Source organism: Choloepus didactylus, chromosome 23, assembly GCF_015220235.1.
Source record: "Choloepus didactylus isolate mChoDid1 chromosome 23, mChoDid1.pri, whole genome shotgun sequence".
In the NCBI taxonomy this organism is placed as follows: Eukaryota; Metazoa; Chordata; class Mammalia; order Pilosa; family Megalonychidae; genus Choloepus; species Choloepus didactylus.
The window spans coordinates 27,140,805-27,157,701 of record NC_051329.1 but is presented as its reverse complement, the minus strand read 5'-3'; the positions used below and the strand labels follow the sequence as shown (position 1 = coordinate 27,157,701).

The 16,897-nt window shown below is 48.6% G+C and overlaps 1 protein-coding gene across 3 annotated transcripts in view; it reads right to left on the bottom strand.

Annotated features, from left to right (window-relative positions):
• The window catches only part of NF2 (neurofibromin 2), a 101,837-nt gene that overhangs the window by 3,043 nt on the left and 81,897 nt on the right, over positions 1–16,897 (bottom strand). The window contains exons 14-16 of one of the 3 annotated variants that reach the window (XM_037816806.1): positions 13,767–13,894; positions 11,789–11,954; positions 10,351–10,410 (exon numbers count right to left, since the gene is read on the bottom strand). In XM_037816806.1, coding sequence (XP_037672734.1) covers positions 10,375–10,410; positions 11,789–11,954; positions 13,767–13,894 — 330 coding nt within the window. In that variant the 3' untranslated portion in view covers positions 10,351–10,374. The remainder of the gene's footprint in view (positions 1–10,350; positions 10,411–11,788; positions 11,955–13,766; positions 13,895–16,897) is intronic. The other 2 variants (XM_037816805.1, XM_037816804.1) reach the window with 2 other exon arrangements.

Genomic DNA, 16,897 nt, shown 5'->3' with positions numbered 1-16,897 from the left:
TCCAAGTAAGTTTCCAGATTTGTCCAAGAATTCAAATTAGACAAATAAGGGCCATGCCAGGCTGGTAGGCAAAAGCAGGTCAGCAGGAAAATGTTACCATGTGGTCTCTTCACAGGGGACAGGAGATCCCTGGACATTTTCACAGATTGTCACATTCTTGTCTACAGAAAGTCTCTATGATCCTCTGTGGTGTGCTGTCTGCGGTGATCCCAGCCTGGGCGGCGAATCCTCTCCAGGGCTCACAGGGACCTGGCTTGTGACAGTGCAGCACCTCAGGCCTCATGCTCTGGGGACACCCTTGGGGTGACACGACCTCAGGAAGGCAGGCCTGCACAGATGAGGAAAAGTGTGCCTCTTCTTCTCCTCTGGTCCCCCAGGGCCCCCTGGCAGACCCGCCCAGGACGCACAGCTGGCGGGGGAAGGTGTTCCATCCTGGTGTGGGAGCCCAGGGGCCCAGTAAGTGGAGCTCATCAGGCAGCGCTCTGTCCAGAACACAACGCCCTCTCCCGACCTCACCTCTCAGGCCTTCCCAGGAAGAATAGAGCACTGAGAAGTACAGGGTGGGAGAGACGTGGAGGGGAGGGGAGAGTCAAGGGTCTAGTTCTTGGCTTAGGTGATATGCACTGGAGTTTGCAACTCTCTGGACTGCTGATCCTGGTCCCCTAGCTCTGTAGGCACGCACGGCCTCCCATTACCCTGTTCCCGGTCTACTGAAGTCAACCATTTGGGGAGAGACTGTGTGTTCTATATCCAGCTCCGGGACTTCTGAAAGGCAAGTGTTCAGAGGACAGAGTACACACTACTCATCTTCATATCCTCCAAAACACTTAGCTCCTTGCTTTGCACCTAGGAAGAGCTCAGCAATGTTTGTTGAGTGAATAAGGTGCAGACCACAATGATAAAGGACTGGTGAGATGCGTGGGAAAGGCAAGACCTCCAGCGGGGCTGAGGAGGCCCAGGCACTAATGTTCCTTGTCACCAGCTTGCCATGTGGCCTCAGAGGACAACCTTGACCTCTCCGAGCCTCTCTCCTTTGGAGCAAAGCCAAAGGAGATCTGGCCCATCCCCCCACCTCCGGCAGTCTCTGAATCTGAAAAGTACTCAGGATCATACACAGCTCTACGGTGGGCGGGGGAGGAAGATCCAAACCAACTGCGTCACCAATCAAAAGACAGGCAGCATCAGTGCGCTCAAAATGTGACAGCTGGAGAGCTGACTCTCTAAATCCTGCCAAATCTTTGGCCTTGAAGTTCCTGACTAACAAGCTGAATGCAGGGAGGCATCTGAGCTGTTTTCTTCAGTGGAACTGATCTCGGAGGCCCTTTGGAAAGCCCAGGTCTGATGGGAATGGAAAGTGCTTTTCATTTATGCTGAGATGGAACTCCCTCGAGAAGGGAGCAGAGTTGGATGGTTTCTCCCTAAATGCAACTGGAGGACAGGGGCCAGGAGTTTTGTGCTCTGCAATAATGAAAGGCAGGATGGTGGCCGGGAAAGAAAGAAGAAAGGGGATCTGCTGCCAGAGAACTCTTGAGAAAAAAATCCTCTTGAAGGAGAGTTTAAGTCAGAAGGTGTGAAACCCAATGTCTCCACTCAACTTTCCTCCCACATTTTAAGAAGAACTCAGTCCAGTTCCTCAGCCCGCTCTCCTCAACACCCGCCACAGCCACCTCAAGGCTGTGCCTAAAGTGCCCAGGCTCTTCCTGGTCCTGAGTCACCACACACGTGTTGTTCAGACTGCCTGGCTCCAAAGCCTGTCTGGACCAGCTACGGGCACTGTGCCCTGGGAAGGTCACTTCCTCTGGCCTCTGTTCCCTGCCATGGAGTGGGGTTGACGGCAGCCCCTCCTTCAGGGAGGCATGCAGATCGATGAAGCAGCACAGGGAAGTGCACAGCCTGGTGCCCAGAATGTGCTGAGAACCCACCAGCTGTCATCTTTGATGGCAGCACATGCCCTTCCTCTCCAGCTCTGGCTCCTCTCCTTTGGATGGGAGTGGAGAGCAGGGTGCAGGTCAGAAAGGGGTGTACGAGAAGGCAGGGCACTCAGGCTGGTGCGGCCTCAGAGAGCCTCCCGCCCATTGGTACCATCCTGGTTCCAAAAATTCTTGGATCCTTTACCAAGAGTGTGTCTGGCTGTACCCCCGAGGTGTCATGGGAGGGTTTTGGCAGCTCCAGCAGCGCCAGATTCCAGTTACTTGAGCCTGTGCTCGCTGGGATGCAGAGGGCACTTCAGGTGGGCAGGGTGCTTGCCCAGCTCCTCGGACCACCCTGGCGGTGCAGCAGCCCAGCCTGACCTCTCGTCCTACAAGAACAGGAGTTTCACCTCCAGCCCAAGGAAAGGCACTAAGGGAGACTTAGTGCAGGAAAGCACTACTGATACGTGGCCTTGTCGAGAGGAGAGAGTCATAGTCTTCTGAAAGGCACTGAGTCTGACGGAGGGAAGGCAGACATCCTGGACAGACATTGGCCAAAACCGGGCCAGACTGGTTAGCAAGGGCTGCTGCCGAGGGTGCTGGGCCTCCTGCCCTCTCTGCTCAGCCTCCCAGCCCAGCCCCCAGGCCGACCTGGCTGCTGCTGCCCCCATCTTTTACCACCACTGTATAATTCTTGGCTGTTCCAATTCCATTAAGAACCCTGAGTTCTGAGGAAATTACTGCACAAGCTCAGTGTCTACCACTGGAGCCCTTCCAGCTGCCGCTGCAACCTCTGCCTGCCTCCACCTCAGTAGCTGTCCTTCCTCTGAGACAACATTCCCTCCTCCAGAGTCTGCACTCCCGAGTCTCACGCAGGAGGGTACCAGTTCCTGCTGGAGAGTGGGTGGGGAAGAGAAGCAGTGTGAGGAGACCCTTGTGCTTTTCCTCAGGGCCAGGGAGGGTGTCTAAAGAAAGCCCAGAAGTCCTCCCCTAGAGGCACTGCCTCAGCTCTGAGCCAGACAGCCTCTGCCAACTGCTGTGCTCCTGCCACGGCACCACCTTGCCCTGTACTGGGTGGGCTGCCCCTCCCCGTGGGGCCCTTCACCACCTGCTGCATTAGTGCACAGGCAGGGCCTGTTCTAGAAAGCTCATCGACTGTCATGTTTTCAGTACAGCTGTAAGTAGGAGATGCTGATGAAAGAAAAGAGGTAGACTCACAGGAAATGCTATAAACTGGCCCTTCATAAAATAAACTCTATCTCCATGCAATATCTTAAACTCATGAAAATCTGCAAACAACAGTTTCGTGATTTCCCATGATCTTCTTGTGCCCTAGGATGTCTGAGCCCGTATCAACATTTGGTCTGCCTTCCTGCTCGGTGGCCAGCATGGCTATCTCTGTACAGCACAGCCACCCCTTTGCTTGCTAGAGCCAGAAGACACCTTGGACATGACCCAACTGAGGCCCTCGCCTCATCCGATGTTGCACTGTGAGTTGGGAACTGAAGCCAGCCTCGTGGGACCTGACCCACCACCTGCATTCCAAACAGAAACATTTAAGCTCCCCTTGTTAGACGAGCAACACCTCCCCGGCCCCCCAGCCTTGCCTGCTTTGGTGAGCGGAGATGGGAGGAGGCTGGGAACTCCTCAAATGCGCCCTGCTATGACTTGCTTGCAGATTATCCAGGAAGAGTCCTCCACCGAAATTCCATAGGTGCGGAAGCAAAAAAGCTTCAGGATGTGGCTATTTGACCAGGGGCCTTGCAGACAACAGCTGTGTCATTCCAGGACCCGCCAAACACAATCCACTTCCTTTGAATCCTTCTGAGGACAGGTAGGTGAGCGCTGCCCAAGTGTGACCTGTGACCACGTACACTGTCCTTCAAAGTTCACAACTGAATCCAGACCAGGGCCCGCCATGGACAGCCCAGAAGGCAGCCGGGCCTGGCTCCTTGGGATGGGCAGGAAGCACAAGGCCCTGCTCAAAGTCTTCAACCCAAGGCACGCAGGCCAATTCCCTGAAGACGACTAAAGAATAGGAAGTTTCCTCACCGGGGGCTGGGCTGACCTGCCTCTCTCTTCTAGTTGGTCTTTTCACATCTGATGAAAATCAGCTGTATGAATAATACAGGAGGAATTAAGTTCTCTCTTGACTGAACTGGCTGTTCAAGGCTGTCACTAGTCAAATTCCTTTCTGAGAAGACAAACTTCCTTTCCTTTCTATGCTGCAAAATATACGGCAGTGTTTTTGTCTTATGGGAACTCTGTGACCCACCTGTGGGGGCCAGACCCCTCCTTCCTGTCCAGCATCCAAGCTCAGCCCTGGCAGAGTTGCCTTTCCCTCATGCCCTTCTCCCCCATCAGACTGCCAGTGGTCTGTGACAGCCGTCAGGCTGTGGAAGGGCATGAGAGGGAGCCACTTGGCAAAGCAGCCCTCCTTAAACTCTCTAAACTCTGTGTGGTGTGACAAAAATGGACATAGCCACCCAATTCAAACAAGCTCAGACTCGGGAGACACATCTGCCTCCTTACAAAGGATAGGGGCTGGCTCCTCTCAGCCCTGTTCAGGCCCTGGCACCCAGGAGGCTCTCCCCAGCCCAGCTACATGAAATATGCTGGTCTCTGCTCACTGCTGAGAATTCCAGCTCATTAGGAAACACTCATCTAGCACCTGCCCACTCCCAAGAAATGGCCCCAGGGGCTGGAGATGGCAAGCCTGGAAGTGAAAAACACTTGTGGATCTCTCTTGGGGGTCGTAGTGGAAAGTTTCCAGCCCCAGAGGCTCCTCGGACATCACTTCCAGGAGTGTTCCCTGTCCTCAGCACGCGGCAGGCTGCTCACTGCTGCCAGCTCTCCTCTGAAAGTCCTTTTGGGGGGATCGTTTCCCAAAGTGATGGGAGGATAACAAAATGTATTTAGGCATGGCGCCTGCAGCAGCAAGGCTGCTTGATTAAGAATGAATTACACTTTCATCAGCACATAGAGAAAATTGATTCACAAGGCCGCATTGTGATCATTTTGTTCCTATAGCAAGAGGGGTGGATGGGGGTGGAAGGGACGCAGCACCACTTCAGCTGTCAGTGGAGAGAGAGAAAGAAAGCTCTCTGCTGAAACTGGGAGAGCAAAACTAATCAGAGCACCAGGATCACTTCAACTAGTCTCTATGGGCCTCTCCTCAATCCACTCAACCCCAGGGAGGAAAAAGGAAGGTGGGAGGGGGCAGTTCAATTCACTTTAAGCAATAAAACCCATAATACTGAACCCATTTTAGATACTAACCTAATAATTCCAAGCACTAAGACTCAGCTTGTCTCATAAAAATGCAGCGGAATTGAAATGCAAGCCCTAAAATCATGTTATGTTTCCTTTCCGCCACTACATATTGAAAATTAAGGAGGGGGGAGGGAGCAGATACAACACGACAAGCAGGGTCTCTGGCACTTGGCTCTACCTGGAGCAGGCAGACTCTGGAGCAGAAAGGTGACAGCCAAGCCCAGTAGCAGCAAATTCCTACAAAATCTTTGGTTTGGGTATGATAAACACCCCACCCCCTTCCAGGCCAGAGTGGAGGAGGAAGGGCTGCTGAAAGGGGATAGCTGCAGTAAGCTGGCCTGGGTAAGGTTTCCTGCAGGCTTGCTGGTGACAGCCTACACCCAAATGCCTTCTGGTGATGTGCACAAGGAGAGAGCTGTCCACACACAATCCGGAGCAGAGGTGGAATTAAAGGCCCAGTCCATCCCCACGAACAAATCCAGTTTGGTATTAGCTACTTCAACTATTCTAGAGAGGAACCTGCCAGGGAAGCCCAGGGGATCCCTCTTGCTCATTAACCCTTTAGGGACCTAAAGCAGCAGACAGGTGCCTGTAAGCCAGTGTCTGCCTGTGTCACCAGCTGCTCATGTGACACTGGCAGGGCCCTTTGCTCCTCTGTTCCTCCACCTGAAAGATGGGCTAATCGGCCTGATTCACCTCGCTGGGCAGGTAGAGGCGAAAAGATATCTACAGAGAACTCTGAGCAAGGACAAAAGTCCAGATACATTGATGTCATTTTGAAACTGCCAGTCTCAAAAAGAGAAATCACGTAAGGATCAAGAATCCTAACAGAGCCTCGTGCCTGCAGAGGGAATGTGCATCCATCTCTCCCTCCCGCTATTGCAGTTAACGAACCAGGTGCTGGAGGACAGCCGCACTGAAACATATCTTCAGCACTGAGGGCAAAATGGGATGTTTTACTGCTTCAAATAAGGCCCAAATAATGTCCTCAGGCAGTTCCAAATGGTAGTAAAACATCACAGGCGGGCAAGGCAGATTTGTAGGCTCATCAACACGGCCCAAAGAGCAACTGCTTGACCAAAAACAGGGAATGGGTTGTAGTTTTTGGGAAAATAGGCTGGTAGAATCATCTTTTGAGAGCTATCAGAAACAAGCAAGAAACTGTAAGTCCCTAACAGTTAATAGTTGCCTAGAAATACAGTGCTCTGTATGTGTGTGTGTGTGTGTGTGAGAGAGAGAGATGAAGTGGCCATCAGGAACGAGCCTGAGGTGTCAGGTCCAGGAAGAACGCACCCTGAGACCGATGCCTTCCCTGGGCCTCCGACAGAGGCAGGGGGCCAAGAGGCTGTTTGGATGGGCCACTGCAATTTCTCCTATGTGTTCTATACCCACATTCGGTGACGCTGCTGCTTCGTGGTGATCTTTACTCCCACCACACTCCCCATTCCTCTTTCTTCTCCTCCTCCCTCCCACACTGACGTGTTCCAACAACAAAGGGAAGGTTCTGGAGCCAGTGCGCTGTCTTTTATGTCAGGGCAGAGGAGGTGCTAACCAGGCCATGCCCAGTTTCCAAAGGCGGCAGAGATACTTAGCTACTGGGGCCCTAAGCAGGGGTGAACATTAACCATGTAATTAACATAAGCCATTTAGCAGCCCCCTTCGAGGCAGGCAATGCAGACCAGAGAGGTCACCAAGGAGGCTCTGGCCGATAGTTTTCATTGTGGGAGATGCCTTTCATATGCATTCAATCTCTCCCTGTGATTTACTGCTTTCCAGCCGGGTGTTTTAAGTGTTATACTTCACTTCACCAGCCCTGCCTCTCCAAGGGGAGTCTGCACAAATTGAAGATGACATTGGACTTTTATGTCTTCCTGATCCAAGAGAGGCAGCTAGAGTGCCAGATAAATGTCAAGGCTTCTCTATTCCTGTTCTTCCACCACCGGAAACCCACAACTGGACCTTGAAGGTTCAAACCATTTTACTAATAAAATAGGCTTTCCAAGCTCCGTGCCCTCCACAATTTCTCATTTGTCTGTTTCCTTTGAAATCCGTGCTCCTTCAAAGACCATGGGCACAAAATCAATGACTAGTCTGCTGGCACTCAGACCAGCTCAGGGTCAGAAGAGTGAAAGCTGTCCCTTGAGAGGGGATGACAGCAAGATCCCGAAGTGTGTGCACCTGCTCCAGGGTGGCTTGCTCAACCCCAGGGTCAGGCTGCAGAGCTCAGCCACACCTGGCCAGCACTCACACCATTAACACAAGTGGGCTTTGAAGGCCCAGGACACCTCACATCCACCCAACCTGCCAGCCGACCTCAATCCCCTTGCTCAAAAGACTCAGGTGCCAGGAGCACATGCCGCTCCCCCGAGAATGAAATGAATCTAGGTTCCCAGGGGCGCTTTTGATCGCTAGTTCTGTTGTGACTCAGCTGCAAATGCCAAGCCAGTTACACTGATTATCAGTCGGGAAAAACGGAAATGTAGGGAGTTAAGATTAGCAGGAGGAGAAAAATATACTTTTGCAAACCCAAATCAGTTATTAGAAGGAACCAGTGAAGTTAATTCTGGCCTTTTTTTTTTTTTTTTTTTTTTTAAGTTTTTAACCTCCAAACACAAGGAAAGTAATATAATTAATGAATATGCTCACCACTAGTTGTGCACTTCAAATGTGGTGGTTGCAACCTCCAAAGCTTCCTTTGTCCCTTGCCCCACATTCACAACTGTTTGTTTCTCTCTATAGTTTAAAATCTTTATTGAGTTCTTACTGTGCGTGTTTCCCGTGCATTACCTCATTCAATCCTTGTAACGATCCTGTGGGTAATGACATTTTCATTCACCTTTTACAAGTGAGGACACTGAGCCCTAACAGAGAGTAAGTGGCAAGCAGAGATATAAGGCCAAATCTCAGTTAATAGACTGGATGGCCCCTTGACACTCCCAGGGAATGTGGCCCTCTCTTTTATCGCACAGCCCTGGTAACCCTGGGGTGGGGGTGGGGGGAGGCAGCCCTGAAATTACCTTGAGTTACCCCCGCCCCCCCACCATGAGTACTGCTGAGATAGCCTCAGGCACCCAGACTTCTCCCAGAAGCAGAGGAGGATAGGCCTAGACTGCGGAAGTTAGGACAACCATTCTTTAATTGAAGAAACCTATGAACAAAAAACATTAAAATAAAAATCAATATAGGCTGGTTTGACCCAAGATTAATGAGCTTTCAGGATACTGGAAACTCCAGGTTCACCACCAGCCTTTGCAGTTCTCATCCCCAGACTTTCTAGATGGGCTCTGCCCCTGACATTCTAGGTACCAACTCTTCCGATGAGCCTCTTTAAGGAGGTTCGCTTCAGCCCAGACCCCAGGAGGTATGACCCCAGAGCCACCTCAGTGCACGTGGGTGGCTGCTCATCAGCCCTGGTCTAGAAAACGGAAAGTGCATCAAACTTCTGTGTAGCAAAAACTGCTACTATTTTACTAGTGATGAAGAAATAACTCTGGCTATATTAAAATCCCAGTTCATGCTTTATTAACCCTTGATTTGTGAGAATTCTTGATTAACCGGAGGCTGGCAGCCCACTTTGAAAACAAGTTCACATCAAGAAATTAAAAAAAAGTTTTTGTTTACATCCTAGCTGTATAAATTTGACTTTAAAGTGAGCCTTATTTGTCTACAACAATAACTCAGTGAGAACTGATGATCGGAATCAGGACTCTGAAGAATTTAAACATTCTGAATCATGAAAGAAAGAAGAAAGCAGGAATCATTGTAAGGCTGAAGAGTCAGGCTGAATGCAGAGACCACTGGCTGGCACAGACTTGCCCCTGTGCTGACACAGAGTACAGTAAAGCAGGTGACCCCACCAGGAGTCCTCAGGCTCCCTGTGCTCACTACCCGAGCAGACGACACACCTGGCCAGCCCACTACGACGCTGGTCAGAACTGCCCTGGTCAGAGCTAACCTATTTTTTATCCCCCCATGGACTGTTTGGTGTTGGGGTATTCAACACCAGTGCATGGTATGAAGGCTGAAGAAACAGGGGCCCACTAAACAAAAAGTGTCACACACAAATCGGGGTTCATGTCACAGAACCCAACTGACAGCTCAAATCCATCTTATAATAACAAGGTCCATCCAGTATTTTTAGTATCTAACCTCTCTTGCTTGGGTAACAACCACAGATGGGATCTATCTTACACCACATCCCACTTTTTGGTGGAGAGCACTGAAGAGCCTATTCTACTCTGGTAGCAGCAACAGCAGTGAGGACTCCAAATGACAAACCCTACTCTGCTGCCAGGGGTTGTCTGGCTCACTGGCATGGGTACTACCGGGGATTTAGGTAAGAAGCAGGGGCAGGATGTCATTTTATTATTCTCCACTGCCTAAAAATGTTGGAAGGATAATGAACTGTTGCAGAAGAAAGGTAGCCGTCGTTCAATTAACTCACTTAACCACCACTGACTGCTCATTCACTGGGTTCCCACGACTGCACTGTTCTGATGGGAGTTCACTCCAACCATAACTCAGTTCCAGATTGCAGAGGTGCCCATGCAGAGATGAACCTCTGGGTGCTGATGGACAACAGCACACTTAGACCTACAATTCAGACCTCTCTGCTATTAGTTTGCTCTGCTTGAAAAGAAAATGGGTGTGTCCAGAAAAGGAGGTTCTGAAGGCAAATAAGCAAAAATGGACGGCCCCTTCATTTGATGCCCACAAGCTGACAGGTGCAACCATGAGGTTATCACCACAAGAAAGATCTTAATCTTGAGTTAAGGAACCAGTCTTAAAAGCACCCAAATCGCCCCATCTCCATGCTAAGGTTATTTATCTAAGGAGTACACACGCCACCAAGACAAAGGACTTTTAGATAGACCTGACTGGACAAAAAGCCATGACCTTTCCCAGCCCAACAATGACATAAAAAGTGAAGGACGATCGGTCCTATGACCCCGTGACATGCTCTTCTGAACGAGGCAGCATTCTGGACACCTACGGGTGAGTCGGGTCCCACTGGGCAAATGGTTGCTCTCAGACTCAAAGCATGCTGCGGCCAGTACCTAGGCACCACCTGCCCTTGGAGGGGCTTGGCGTGCCAAGGACATTGACAGGCAAGCTCATGCATGGGTTAGTATTACAGGGGGCAGTACCATCACCACATATAGAGTACCTGGGAATAACCTACTTTGAGGGCTCAAATGCAGATAGGTCTTCTGCCTTGGGCTTGAGGCTAAACCAGCAAAATAAAATGAAGAAAAAGAAAACATACCCTTGTGATATCAACAATGCCACATGCGCCATTTGCAAAATGCACACACAGGCCTAAAACGTGACAAGTGACTGTTCATGTTTGTTTTTTGGCTTGGAAACAGGTCTCGCCAGCTCGCACCACTCCAGGTTCTGGTGGCTGAGGGCCCAGCTCACTGCAGCAGTGGTGAAGATTAAATTGCTACTGGGGCCAAGATGACAAGGCGTGGGGGTCTGAAGGCACCTCATTCAAGGACTGACTGGCTCACTGGCCCACGCATCATTTTACGTTTCTGCTCATTGGCAGAGGCCTCCCTATATTTTTTAAAACTCCCCTTTTGCTGTTCAATAGTTTTGTTTTGGAAAGGCATCCCAATAAATTACAGAAGTCAGAGACGTGGAAAAACCTGTCCTTTCAGATCTCACTATTAACAAGGAATTCTCTAACTGGTGCCAATACTAACTCGAGTCAAGAGATGGCAACCCAAGCTCCCAACTGTACCCACCAATGATGCCAGGTGGATACAGATCTTTTCGGAGTTTTCAGCTTAAACACCGAGAACAGATATATTTCTGAAACTGGGAGACTGTTGTAAAGACTATGGTAAAGAGTGAAAAGTTAACCACATCAGTCATTGTCTAAACTCAATGTATAGTCTTATCTTGATGCCTACTTTATGGGTGTTAACCTGATCCAGGAGCCATCAGTTAAGAGCAGAGCATCAGCTGGGAAAAGAGGATCTTTCTTCTTTGCCTGACATAAGTATCCTTTTGAGCTGATAATTAGTATGGAATTTAACTTCCTCTGAAATGTGGAAAGCTCAAAATACCAATAGAGAAAGATAGGGAACTGTTAGCAACATAAATGAAGTCTCAACTTTTAAAACATGAAGGGTTCTCCTAGAGAGTTTCTTTCAAGCACAAAAACAGAATGTAGTTTTCAAATGAAGAACAGGACTGTATAGTCCTTGCCACACAGAAACACGAAAAGACTAGAGGGAAAGTCCCTCCTCATGAATCTCCATTTCATTTTCTTTCTCATTAAGTAAGGTAGCTCCCTGGGCATAACACCCCTTGGCTTAAAAGACAGAACCACTTCACTGCTAAATGAGGGATCAAAACCCATACCAAAACAGGGATTCATTTCATCAGGGCTTTTAACACAAGTTTCCATCAAGCCAGTGGGTTCATAATCATCGGGAGTTTAAATTCCCTTTCTGGCACAAGTCAAAAAATTTCCTGAACTAAGAACATATTAAAAATGACAAGTCTTAATGCCTCAGCTACCAAGGAAGGCAGATGCCAAACTCACATTTCCTAAAGACTGTCCTGATGAGCAAAAGACAAGAGAGCCTGGATACCTTTTTAATGGTGTTGTGCTTGCTGCTAGTACCACCCCTGTCGGAGTTCTCGTTGTGCAGAATATCCAAGGCCGTCTCCCTCTCTTTTAGTTTCAAGGCCTCAATTTCTGTCTTGAGTTCATTGAGCTGCTCCTGTAGATGCTTGCTCTTCTCCATATACTCCACTCTGCCGGCAAAAGGATATCGCATGTCATGGCTTTGCATTAATCGTGGTCGAGATGCTCCATGACCCACGAGTTGCTGGGGTGGGTTTCAGGGTCTGGAGCCTGGGGTTCATGTCTCTGCTCTGCCACCCATGAGCCCACTTGACTACTCCGAATCTGATTCCTCACCCATAATATTGAGATAATGGTCACAAGACTGTGGTCAGGATTAAATAACAAAGTATAGGAAAGTCCTCTGTAAATTCTCACAAAGTGCTCAACAAATCCCAGTTATCACAGACAGCTTTTAGTTCTGTAAAAAAAACAATACAGGAAACAAGATTCCTGGCATCCCAAACAATTTCCTTGTCTCCATCCTTCCTCAGAGCAGTAGTTCCATTCAAATGACCTCTTCTGACAGGCCACGTCCACACTCCCACTTGCTCTGGGACTAGATCTCCCAAAGATGACAAAGGATCACTCAGACAACATGAGGAAAGGAGATCCCCAATGGAAAGGGGACAACTACGATCTCCACATCAGCTGCAAGTAGATACACTGGGCAATAGTATCTACGAGGGTGAAAATCTGGAAACCACCCAAGAGTCTGCAACAAGGGCAGAGCCAGGCAAACCATGCAACACAAATACAAAGGAACATTCTGTAGTGATTGCAACAGATAGTATGGACTCTGTCAACATGTATGACAAGTAAAAAAAGGCAAACTATAAAAAAAAGCAGGACACAGATCAGAATGTAGATGCCCCCTGATCATAACCGTGAAAATATATATGCCTGGAAAAACTGGGAAAGGCTGGAAGGGGAACTCAGACAGCAGATACTACAGAGACACGGCCTGGTTCATGCTTGCCCATGCTGGACTCCAAGGAGATGTTTTCTCAAAGAATTTATCCCAAGGATACCGTAGGGGGTAAAAGCACACAGGCTTTGTCAGACAGGTAAGAGGATGCATCCTGGGTCTGTTTTTCATCCGTGATGTGACACTGGGTGAGTACATCAGTCTCTCTAAATCTGAGTTCTCACAGATAAAATGGGAACATTAAAACCTACCTTTGATGTTAGCTATGAATACAATCAGATAAAAGCTAAAAAGCCCTGACACACAGGCACTCAACACATTTTAACTATTGGTATTGTTCTCTGGCCAAAAAAGTGCATTACCCATTAGATCTGTGACATAAGGCAGCCCATTTACCTGGGCTCTGGGAACCAGGGGCTCTTGGTAGGACCCTTTTTTGCAGTGAGAATTCTTTCCGTCTTTGATCCACTCCCAGTGACCACAGAACAAAGATGGAGATGCTGCTGTGATCAGGGAGAGCTGGTGTTCAGTTCAGCTGGCCCCATGCAGCCAAGATAGCCAACTTGGGAGCTGCCCTAGCCATTTGTCTTCTGCCTCAGGCCTAGCTGCTTCTCTGTCACTCTGCTCTAAACATAGGAACCACCACAGATCTTACGGAGTCCTGCCAGCTGCTAAAGAACACAACTAGGAAATGGCTGCAGTCTATTACCATGTGAACAGCAGTTTGACTGACTTGGAAACCCCCTGACAACTGAGCCCTACATCTTAGGTGAGGTTTTGAGCTACTATAAACTCCAGGTCACCAATCAAGTGCTATTTTCATTCTGGAAAGTCATATGCTGGTCTACTGCTGTCCTGCGATTAAGAAATTCATCCTCCAGTGGTGAGAACAGAGCACACCTTTGCAAGAGATGGCTACAGGCCTCTTCAGTGACCCTTGGCTTTCCCCAGGCCCAGATCTACTTACTCCAGTACAACAGCTGCCTAGAGCAGGGCACACAAGAGGGTTACGTACTTTTCTTTCTCTATCTCCATGGAAAGCCGCTTCATGTCAGTATCCTTGAAGTCAAAAGATAGGCTGTCGCCCATGAGATTGAAGCTTGGTATGTCAGGAGGCAATGGCGCTGGAATTGGGTTGATGGGCTATTGAGGAGAAATCCCAGATTAAGTTTGGATTATACAAGAACAGAGAGGCCCTGCTAGGTTAACAACCCACCCTCCAGCAAACACAAAGGCAATGAGCACAACATGGGCCCCTCCCTCTCAGCTTCACCAAGACTTCCCATCATGATTAACACTTCCCTTCTCTCCCCTCTTCAATCCCCCACACAGGCCAGTGTCAGGTAAACTCACCCAAAGATTCCAAGTCCAGGCAAACCCTTCCCCTCCCCTCAAACCTTTAACAGTTCTTTACTCTCAGCCAAAGTAAAAACAAACTCTCAATTGCTTATTCTTTTAAGAAACATCCAGCCCTGTGCTAGGAGCTGGAGACACAGAGAACAAGACAGAGTCCCTGACTCTCAGCAGATGAAAGTCTTGTTTAGGTAGTAGATGAGTTCGCAGATCATCATGGTTAAATAAGGTAAAACAGTAGTTAGGGAGCGAACAGAGGCTAAGGGAGCTGAAGAATGCGTGCTAAGAGATGTGGCTTCTGCTGGTATCAGAGAACATGCCAGAAGAAGATGGCTCATCAAGCAAGAGGAACAATAAATACACATGGGCATGGTACTGGGGGTGGGGGGGGGCAGAGTGTTCAGAGAGAATGCAGGGGTCTGCAGCGCCAGTGTTGGGAGGGGGGGTAGGGGAGAGGAAAATGGGGAAGATAGGGCCAGAGGGGGAGGTAGAGGTGGGATGGGGAGGAAGACAATGGAGGGAGGAAACTGGGATGAGACCAGAAAGGCTCCACCTGTGTGCTAAGGGTTTGACTCTGAAGAAGGAGCCAGAGAAGGTCTAGATGCAGAGGGTGAAGTAATCAGATTTTTTTTTTTTTGACTTTTTCATTCTAGAAAAAAAGGGTCAAACTATGGCCCCAACCTACCTCCCCAAGTTCTCCCAACATTTGCCCTACGAAACACCTAAACCAAATTGCCTTCCCTTCTCTGCACCTGTGCCTACACCCTTCCTTCTCCCCACACTCCGTCTCTTTCAAGGCCCATCTCAAATACTATAATCTCTCACCAAAGCCTTTCTAGGTCCCTCTTAACCAGCTGGCAACTCTTTCCTTTGCTGTCATTTAACACTGTTTACGGTTCTGTAACGGCCCTTCTTGAACTCCATCCTGTACAATAATCCTTTTGGCTGTGCCTTCTTTCTACTGTTTTAAACTTTCCTGAGGGCAGAATCTGCCTTCTTCTCATCCTTGGACCCTTCACTGAGTCCAAGACAGGGTCTGGGAAAGAGCAGAGGCTCAGAACAATCACGTGAGATGATAGCAAGGCCCAAGGCAGCTTGTCTGCGTGGGTACTAAAGGTGATGCTGAGGGGACTTCTGGGGTGCTAGACATGTTCTGTTTTTCTGATCTGGGTGCTGGGTACATGGGTGGGTTCTGTGTTCAGTTTGTGAAAATTCATCAAACTGTACAGTTACAATTTGGGCACTCTTCTGTATGTATGTTACACTTCATAGAAATTTCTAAAAATGATGGGTGCTGGACGCTGCACCACTGTTGGGAGCATACACTGGTACAACTTCTTTGGAGAGCATCAACATTCAACACCTGGCCCCACAGTTTCCATTTATGAGAATTTATTCTACCGATATATTTATACTTATATGCAAATATTTGTATGCAAGAATGTTCAGTGCAGTTTTGTTCATCAGTAGGGGGCTGGTTTATTCATCCACTTAACAACAAAATGTGATTAAAACGCTGGACATGAATGATCTCCCAGATTTATAGTTAAGAGAAAAGAACAAAGTTAAGATGCTATATGAAGCCTGCTCCAATGTATGGCTTAAAAACACATGCACTGACCACAGACATAGGGGACTGGTGGTTTGCTGGGTTGAGCCCTCTACCATAAGTTTTACCCTTGGGAAGACGGTTGCTGCAAAGGAGAGGCTAGGCCTCCCTGTATTTGTGCCTAAGAGTCTCCTCCTGAATGCCTCTTTGTTGCTCAGATGTGGCCCTCTCTCTCTGGCTAAGCCAACTTGAAGGGTGGGATCGCTGCCCTCCCCCCTGCGTGGGATCAGACACCCAGGGAAGTGAATCTCCCTGGCAGCGTGGAATATGACTCCCAGGGAGGAATGTAGACCTGGCACCGTGGGACGGAGAACATCTTCTTGACCAAAAGGGGGATGTGAAAGGAAATGAAATAAGCTTCAGTGGCAGAGAGATTCCAAAAGGAGCCGAGAGGTCACTCTGGTGGGCACTCTTATGCACACTTTAGACAACCCTTTTTAGGTTCTAAAGAATTGGGGTAGCTGGTGGTGGATACCTGAAACTATCAAACTACAACCCAGAACCCATGAATCTCGAAGACAGTTGTATAAAAATGTAGCTTATGAGGGGTGACAATGGGATTGGGAAAGCCATAAGGACCAAACACCACTTTGTCTAGTTTATGGATGGATGTGTAGAAAAGTAGGGGAGGGAAACAGACAGACAAAGGTACCCAGTGTTCTTTTTTACTTCAATTGCTCTTTTTCACTCTAATTATTATTCTTGTTATTTTTGTGTGTGTGCTAATGAAGGTGTCAGGGATTGATTTAGGTGATGAATGTACAACTATGTAATGGTACTGTAAACAATCGAAAGTACAATTTGTTTTGTATGACTGCGTGGTATGTGAATATATCTCAATAAAATGATGATTTAAAAAAAAAAAAAAAAAAAAAAAAAAAAAAAAAACACATGCACATCTTGGGCAACCAGCCCAGCTGAGCCCTCAGATGACCTGCCCCAATTGCCATCTGACAGAATCCCCTGAGAGCACCCAAACAAGGACCATCCAGCACACCCACAGAGCCACAGATAACAATAAATGGGGGTTCTCAGCCATGTGGTTGACTTTGGGGTGGTTCCTTACACAGCCATAGATAAGCAGAACACAGGGGCCACAGCAAATTGTTCACATTTCTCTACTTCAAACCCGGGCAGCTTACGTCTCTGTGCCCTGCGCTTGTCTATGCCCTCCCGCATGTGTC